The following is a 9,575-nucleotide window of genomic DNA, read 5'->3' on the forward strand; positions in this document are numbered from 1 at the left end:
TGTGTGTGTGTGTGTGTGTGTGTGTGTGTGTGTGTGTGTGTGTGTGTGTGTCTGGAGAAAGAGGTCATTTTTATAAAAGAGGCAACTTGAAATTTTATAATAAACTTACATTCTAACTCAATAAAGGGTTAAATACCAGAATAAACATAATGAAATAAAATTATTTGTTAGGAGGTAAATATAAGGGAATTACTTAGAGAGTTGGAAATCATATATATATTTAAAAAGATAAAGGACGAAAATGGCAAAGTCTGAGAACTTTCCAGAATGGAAGAAAGACATTAACAGAAAGAAATCCCAAGTAACATAAATAAATAAGTAACTTCTAGTAACATTATAGTGAACATTAATAACCGGGAGATAAATCCTTTAAGAACATAAGAGAGATAAAGAGAATGATTAAAATTATGTTTAACCATAGTGAATACTATTAAAGTAAGTGAATTAAGATCAAAAGTAAGGCTCTGGGAAAATAAAAATACAGTCCAATTATCTTAATAGGCCTAAGTAGTTTGCTAATGACATTAAATGTAAGTGGACTAAATTTGCTACTGAGGTACAGAGAGACTTTTACATACTATGTGATCAAATCCATTTACCACGTAATACATTGTCTCCATTCAGACCCTCGTTAGCACACTGCTTCTCCAGTGATTTTCCTGCAAACTTAGTTCCCATCTGGGTTACACACCTATGCCACCTAATGCTTCCCTCTAGTATCTCACTCAGTACACACTATTACAATTGTTTTTTAATCTAGCTTTCCCAACTGACAGAAAAACATGTGAGTGACATGACACAATCTGTGTCTTTTTTTATTTTATAAAACTGAAAACAAGAACACGTTTTTATTTAGCCTATGTTCTTCCAAGGTTATTACCAGATAATGAAATGGTGTGTTATATTGTTTCCTAGTCATATTCATTTTGATATAAAATAGAAAAGGCTTATATATTCCATCTTTGCTCTGTGTTACCAGAGTTTATAGTTTGTGTCTACAGATATTAACATTATACCTGTAAGTCATCATAATTTGTAATCAAACATGTGATTTGTCATTTGTCAACAAAAGCATTCAGAATTCTGAGTATTCTCTAGGAGTATAATTTAAAACTGCAATTCAGCATACTTTATTTAATGTCTCCTTTATGCAGGGAATAATAATAATCTAAATATAATGTATGTTTATATCAGTCTTCTGAGAAGCACAATCGTGAAAGCAACGCTAACTAAATGCATAAAGCAGTTAATTTCCACTGTGAATAAAATGTAAATATGATCTCTCAAAGGATACACACACCAGGCACGTGCACTGTGAACAGGAGAGAGATCCAGACATGGTTCTTTTGAACATGGGTAGTTAGAGCCTGGAAGTAAACAGTCTAGAATTCATGGAACACAGTTGAACATGGGTAGTTAGAGCCTGGAAGTAAACAGTCTAGAATTCATGGAACACAGTAACAGAACTCTAGAAAATTCAGCATTTCAGTGGAAGAAAACACAGTATAACTCAAATGATCCAAAAAGAAGCCAGAGAGTTGGAAGGAAAAAGAAGGAAAAGGTGGGAGGGGGGACAGAAAGTGCCAACAACTGCCAAGGCTAAGAACACCCTTATCCCCAGAGATGAAAACAGGAAAGCAGCAGAGAATGAGAAAGTGGAATCTGAGAGGAGGCTTAGGGACTGGGGAAAGGACACAGGATCCATTTATAAAATGTAAGTTAAAGGGCTGGTGATATGGCTCAGTGGGTAAGAGCACCTGACTGCTCTTCCAAAGGTCCAGAGTTCAAATCCCAGCAACCACATGGTGGCTCACAACCATCTTGTAACGAGATCTGACTCCCTCTTCTGGAGTGTCTGAAGACAGCTACAGTGTACTTACATATAATAAATAAATAAATCTTTTTAAAAAATGTAAGGTAAAAATACTTACCTGTAACTCAATCACTGGCCTAGGGTGTGTGTGTGTGTGTGTGTGTAAGTTAGTGCTCCCATGTCTTTGGCAGGGTTTACCTGTAACAGCGGTCTGTGAGTGGGGTTATGACTAGTCTAGGGGAATTTCCCAGATATTCATAGCCATATCGCAAACCAGCATTGATCATCTTTGTTTCTAAATTATTTTCCTAGGATCAATCAGAAAAAAATGCAGTTGGTTAGGAAGCAAAATTTCAAACAATGGGAAATCACAAGATCTTTAATAAGGAATAAGCACAGTGCAGACCTGTTTAGACTGTCTGCTCAGACATCAGTTCACTGACTAGAAGAATTCAATAGCTACTTTTCTGAATGAATAATGGAAGTCAATGGCTTTCTGCCACTGCCTTAGTTAGGGTTTTATTTCTGTGGAGGGCACATGTGACCACAGCGACTCTTATAAAGGAAGACATGTAACTGGGGCTGGCTTACAGTTCCCAGATTTAGTCCATTGTTGTCATGGCAGGAAGCACACAGGCAAACGTGTGCTGGAGTGAGTGATAGTGAAGAGTTCTACATCTGAACCACAGGCAGCAGGAAAAGAAGCAACCCTGGGCCTGGCACCTGAGACCTCAAACCCCATTCCCAGTAACACATGTCCTCCAACAAGGCAAGCACTGTCACAGTTTTACAGCTGAGGAGCCCATTGCTTACAGAGATGAGCACCTTGTCCATAGTCTAAGAAAGAAGTATCTGGCTCCTGAAACAAGCATCCCATACCCTACCACCAAATAGCAAGGCTCTGAAGAGGCCTACAAGGTTCTGGTCCATACCTGTCTCCTCCTTCCCATATCTCCTAAGACTTAGATGCAGTCCTGAGAGCTGCTGAGCCCCAACTCTCCCACACCCAGCAGGCTGCTGTAACTGTCCCTGCCCCCATTCCTTCTAGCTGAGATTAGCATTATTACCCACCCAGACAGCCTGAAAAGTTCTTTCCTTCTGGACCATGTTTCTGGCTTCTCCAATGACTAAACCAGACAAGAAAAGTGACTTATACCTCACTTAAATGCATTGGGAATCTAAAAATCACAATTTAAGCTAACTAACCCCAACATTTTGTAATAACAAACATAGTAATACATTTAAAAAGTAGCTAATTTCTGTTCCTTTTGGTACCTTCACATGTAGATGAATTTTAATATATGATAAGACATTTTGATACAAATATAGGTACATAAATATAGATACTGATGATGATAGATATAATTATTGGCCTCCTTAATTTTTAATCTGGAAAATCATATAGAAAAATTCATCAGCAAAAAGTTCCCTTTTAACAATCATGTTACACAGCTGAGCCAGTGAGTATGACTTAAGATGCTATGGGCTGAAACTGCAGTGTGAAACCACTTACTTGCCAGTAGTATCTAAGCTGACTTAACCACTGGAAGTCCGAGTCATCACTGATTTTTTTATCTACAAGGCTGGCAAGCACATCTCTAGCATGAACATCCAGTACCACAAGGGCTCCCAGAGTAACACGGTTCTGCTTGGACAATTTGCCACGAACCAATGTGACAATATCATCAATTTGATGGTTACATTTTGCCAAGTAGTCTTCAAGGGCCTGAGAAAAATAAGGTAGAATTTCCCAATGTGATCAGAATCATTATGAACAAAAACATTTTGAACTAGTATATATTTATTAATATATGTGTGCTGTTCTCATATATATATATATATATATATATATATATATATATAATGATATCCTCTGCCTAGTTTCTATGTAATTTAAAAATAATCTACTTTCCCTACTACATAGTTTTAAGTAAACAAACCCACCTTGCAGACACAGTGGGCAAACATGGTTTATGTCAGCTTTCTTCTTTTTCTACACCTTTCTATTCTCTGTGGTTATTTTGTAGTTATCAATCTTACTGCCCCATCTCATGGGACATGAAGGAGGGGAAGAGACCCTTTCAGAGTAAACAATAGCGCTCCCCAAGGACACAACCAAGTGTTTTTCCCTAGACTTAGTCGATTGTGAGTCTGTGACTCTGAGCTACTGAAAACATTATCCTCTCAACAAAGAGGAGAGGCAGCAGGGAAAGTTGGCTAGGAAGGGATCAAACCCTGAGACACTTGGGCCACCTCTTTCTCCCTTTGCTGTCATGGGTCCTCAAAGCATTTTTTTCATAACACTGCTATATGAGGTTTGAAATACTAGTACCATTAAGGTTTAAATGTGATTTTCATCTGTCCCTTGATAATTCATGTGCCAGAGGTTTGATCTCCAGTGTGGCAGTATTGAACTGGTAGAAGCTGTAAGGAACAGGTCCTGGTGAACTGTCACCAGGTAGTGACTATCACCCTTAGGTGTAGGGCGGGCATTAATTGAGTCTCATGGAGGTAGACTATTCCCAGGAGAATGGATTATACTCTGCTTTGGCTGTGAAGTGTCCTCTAAAGGGCTTGATTGTTGGTGATGGTATTTTTTGGGAGGTGCTGGAAATTGAAGATGTGGGGCTTCCTGAAGGGAATGGATGAAGGCACAATGGACCCAATCATTGTTTGCCTCTTCTTCCTCCTTCTCCTCCTCTTCCTCCTCCTCCTCCTTCTTTCTTCTTCTTTTCCTTCTTCTTTTCCTTCTTCTTCTTCTTCTTTTCCTTCTTCTTCTTCTTCTTCTTCTTCTTCTTCTTCTTCTTCTTCTTCTTCTTCTTCTTCTTCTTCTTCTTCTTCTTCTTCTTCTTCTTCATCTTCTTCTCTCTCTCCCTCTCTCTTTCTCTCTCTCTCTCCCCTTTTCCCCATCTCTCTGTTTTTTTCCTTTCTTTCTGTCTTTCAGTCTGTCTTCCTTCCTTTCCTTTTCCCCACAAGCCAAAATCCTTCTATCTTCCTCTAAGCTGGCTGTCTCAGGAGTTTTGTTATAGTGATGGAATGTTAACTTGGGTTTTTATTTAAAGGGAGCCTAGCCTCTTATCAGTTTTTGTTGTTTCTCTCATACTATGTGTCTTCTGATAGTTCTAGCTTTGGCATCATCCACCATATTGTGATATAACCAGAAGGACCTCACTGGAGTCCAAAACCAGATAGGGCTGCCTAAATCTTGGACTTGCAGCCTATAGATGTAAGACAAGTAAAGCTGTTCTCAGTATGAAGTATCTACCTTCTCATATTTTCTTATAGCAACAGAAAGTATCAAGGTGATAATAATAATGGTAACACTGATAAATAATGCCAGGCTGTTTGGTTTATATTGAGGCAAGTTCTAAGGAAAGGGCTCTGGAGTCTGTCTTCCAGTAGATAAGAAAATTTACAGGTGAAAGGGGATTTAAGATGCAAGTAAATTATAATCAATGAAAAGTATTGTGTTTAAGACTGGTGGCCAGTTTCTCCACTCTCATACATTTTAATAAGTGTAGTGGCTATTCCTGGTTGTCAACTTGACTCTATTTGCAATGAACTACAATCCAGAATTGGAAGGCTCACCAGTGACCCTTATTTGGAGACTTGGAGATAGAAGTTTCTGATCTGGATCTCAGTATGGAGAACTTGAGGCATAGGGGCTATGGATTCCAGAAGATTAAATCTCCGAGTTCAAGGTCATCCAGGATTAAAGGTGTGGTGGAACACACCTTTAATCTGGCTACACCTTCTGCTGGAGACAATATAAGGACATTGGAAGAAGGAATTCTTGCTCTTGCTCCTTCGCCTGCTGGCTGTGTGAGACTGAGTAACTGCTAGATCCTTGGACTTCCATTCACAGCTGTGACTGAACCATTGTGGGGAACTGGGCTGCCGACTGTAAGTCATCAATAAATTCTTTACTATATAGAGACTATCTAAGTTCTGTGACTCTAGAGAACCCTGACTACTACAATAAGTCCTTTATGCCAAGGAGTTTATTTCAGTCCTGTTGTTAAAAGGCAACAATAAAACCAAAATAAATAAGTGAGTAAAGAAATAACAGCTTCTAAAGATGTGAAGTTGAGAGAACCAAGCTGGGACAAGACATTTCTTCCTTGAAGATTTTATCTCTTTAATTTTTACTTTTGTGAAAGCTCTTTATTTAGGCCCTTAGATGCTTAAACACCATTACATTTCTATTATTTACATGAATGATTTTCTACTAATTTGCTTCTTAAGTAATGAAAAATTAACTTCTGTTCCATCCATGTTTAGCCACATAAGTGTCTAAATCCTTGTAGCCAATCAGTGAACTTCAGTGTATTTAGAAGCCACCCTCGTAAAGACAGCTTGGGTTCCTAGAGTCACATAAGGTGCATCTTTGTCCTCTCGCCAGGACAGTTCAGCACCTTCCCAGATCCCCACCAGTCTTCACATACTATCATGACACAAATAAAAAAATAACATTTGGACATATTGGGTGCATGTACTAACTACATACCCTTAGAAGTTTATCTGCACTAGAATAGTACCTTTTCCCGTGATAAAACAATAATGTTAGAACTGAAATTTGGCTCCAAAATACCAAAAACTAAGCTCTTCTGGAATGAAATAGTATGACTCAGTGACAATTTAATTAACTAGATTTGAGAAAGATATGATAATGTTTTCATCTCATTTTATACCTTGTCAACATTCTTATCATGAGCCAGTGAAGCTAAAGGTAGCTACCACAGTGTGTTACCTGGAATTGATTATTCTTGTCATGCCTAGACCCTCCTACCTTCCTGCCCCAATAAACTAACTTAAAATCACATTCATACTATCAATATTCTGACATTTCTTCCATTTATATAATAGAAACTGTGATGTCTCCCACAGTCTCATTTCACAACCAGCACTTATAGAATAAGGAAATGAAAACACAGATTCTGAGGTGAGCATGTTCTCTGAGTGCTTTAGTGTAGTAAACAGTCATGGTTTTAAGCTTGAGGAAACTCTAAGTGGTTGCAGAGTCTTCAGTCACTCAACCAAATCATCAGTTTTCAAATGTAAACCACTCATTTGCTAGGAGAAAATAATCAGCACAGAGAATATTAAATGCACATGGTAGAGACATCCAGGGACCACACATGCTTACCGCTGTCATGGGAACTCTATGCCCTGATATTCTGGTACCTGAAAATTCTTGATCTATTACCACTTTCTCTCTCCTGCAGAAAATTAAGTGACATATTGATGAGGTGGAGTGACTTACACATGTGCAACTCAGTCCTTCCCCACTGGAATCTGCTTGCCTAAAGAGAACAAGAAGCCCTCTCAAACTCCAACACTAACTTAGTTTTCAGCAACACCTTAAAGTCATATCAAATTCCTCATCAAAAATATATTTAAAACTCATTTTAAATTAAGGATCAGTAACTACTAGGTTCCAGTTGATTCACTGGTCAATTATAAGTTGACTCACTTGAACTCCTTCAAGTATAAAAAGCGTGTCTTGTTGATTAAGGCCTTCCCTTATACTGTTAATGAAGCCATGGCTTGTGGCTAGGACAGGCCCTTTACAGAAAACCTACTACTATTATTCTGCTAAATGGACAGAGAAATAAAATGACTTCTAATGACTTATAGCTATACCCATAGATCAGTGCATTTCTCAGCCTACATCNGTGTAGCTTCTTGGACAGTTGACACAGAGCCCACTACTGGTCAGCATGCACAGAATACGAGACTACAGAGTGTTCCACCCTAAATGGGAGGACTAGATCGCAAGAACATGTGCGTGTGCGTGCACGCACATGTATGGCCCAAGGATCTATATGGAAGACACACAAAATACCTACATTGATAAAAGGAAGTGGCCACTGAGTCGCCCCCTACCTGGTAAGGTATTGCCATTATACTACTGCTTGCAGAGTGAGAGTCAGCTTCCTCAATGGAGTGACACTGGTATGCAGACCACACTCCAGGGCAAGCCTCACTCCCAGAAGTAGTCAGGTNATATGAACTGGACTTGGTAGGTTAAAAAAAAATGCCTGACCACTTAAATTTACAAGCACCAGAACAAGCTCTGATACATATATTATTATATTAATGGTAGGGAAAAATAAATGATAACATGGNTCTTTAAATTAAAGGTTCTAACAAAAGATGTGATTTCTCACTTGCAGCATGTCTCAAGTGCTCAAGTAGTGTAAACAGACTAAAACATGCCACAGAGGCTTTCTTTAGCTTTTTTGACATTTCCCAAGGCTCAAAGACAAATGAAAGCTCAGAAAGTAAATTTACATGGGAACTGAAAATGTTTCATTCCATCTCTTCCCTAGTTGAGTCAGTATCCAACACAAAGTCTTGGATGATGTAGACACTCATAGATCTGTTATGAATGAAGATATGCTAAATATCCCTTCACTCAAAAATGGAGCATCACTCAGAGGGTCTAATTAAATACTATTTTGTTTTTTTTAAATTAATAGCAACCATCCAAATAATATTGTTAAACCCATATACTAAAATATGTTTGAATACTTGGTATTAAGCAGAACTCAAAATGTTCTTTATTCAAAATCAGTACATTAAATATAAAAATAGTCAAAATAAGTGAATTGATGTTTTTTCTACACAGGGCAAAAATTACTCAGGGCACAGAAGGGGATTCCATTATCCCATATCCTCCTGGTGTTTCTGAACATCTTAACTTTCCTGGTTTTATTTGTAAAGGATAACTGTGCAAACAACAAGACCAAGAAGCAGGTACTCTTGGCTCTGACATGATGTGAATAAAGAAATTGTTCGGATGGAAATCTTGAATAATAATGTAGCTTTTTCTCTGTATTTTACTTTTAAAACCTATAACTTGTCTTGTAGCAAAAGGTATACATTTGGATGGACAATCTTCATTTAATATGTTAGGGCAAGTGTGTTCTTGAAATAACTATTTTCTAAGTTCTAAAAAACATAAGTAATGAAAGCTTACCTGATGCCCCTTAGGTATAGCAGTTTGGACTTCTACCGTCCAGAAGGTTTGAGATACACAGAGAACAGTCTGTCCAGGCCAATCTCTTACCCAACTAATTCGTGAATGTTTGGTATATGCAGCAATTGCATCTCCAATCACCTATTTTAAAAAAAAATGGTAAAAATGAACATTCTGGAACAAGAAAACCATTGGAGAGCTAAACTATTAAATTAAATCAACTCATACCACTTAACTTTTAAAACATGCTTATCAAGTTGATAGATTCACATAAAGAATATGATTAAAATCCTTACATACAAATTAATTCATATGATCAGGCACATTACACATTATTTTGACAAGCATTATCAATTTGTATAAACCTCATTTTCATATTATTATATAACCACTTTTAGCCAAAGATACCATAGATACATTTGTGTTAGATAAGTCTGTACACAATTTTAGTGCAAAGTATAAATTCAAGTAATTTCAAAATGACAGCTATCAAATTTGTAGCATATGCTTTCTGTTTGGTTAAATCAGCTCTCCACACAATCTCATGTACACACAGACCTAACACACAGTTCTCTAACTGCTACCCGTGTTCCCCACCTTCTCAACCTGTGTTACTCCCTTTTCTGGACATAGATCCAATGCACAAGACAGTAATGATGGTCATATGGGACAGATGGACAGATCTCTCATGGAAAAGTGAAAGCTACAAATCCACAAGTCTAACACATGCTCTTTCGTACAAATTTTCAGTGGGCTGATATATCTACTTTTTCTACAAGA

At 37.7% G+C, this 9,575-nt stretch overlaps 1 protein-coding gene across 1 annotated transcript in view; it reads right to left on the minus strand.

Annotated features, from left to right (window-relative positions):
• The window catches only part of LOC110295239 (dynein heavy chain 7, axonemal-like), a 25,836-nt gene that overhangs the window by 1,476 nt on the left and 14,785 nt on the right, over positions 1-9,575 (minus strand). The window contains exons 4-6 of the mRNA XM_021163729.1: positions 8,796-8,936; positions 3,327-3,539; positions 2,012-2,121 (exon numbers count right to left, since the gene is read on the minus strand). Coding sequence (XP_021019388.1) covers positions 2,012-2,121; positions 3,327-3,539; positions 8,796-8,936 — 464 coding nt within the window. The remainder of the gene's footprint in view (positions 1-2,011; positions 2,122-3,326; positions 3,540-8,795; positions 8,937-9,575) is intronic.

This window comes from Mus caroli, chromosome 1 (assembly GCF_900094665.2).
Source record: "Mus caroli chromosome 1, CAROLI_EIJ_v1.1, whole genome shotgun sequence".
Lineage (NCBI taxonomy): Eukaryota > Metazoa > Chordata > Mammalia > Rodentia > Muridae > Mus > Mus caroli.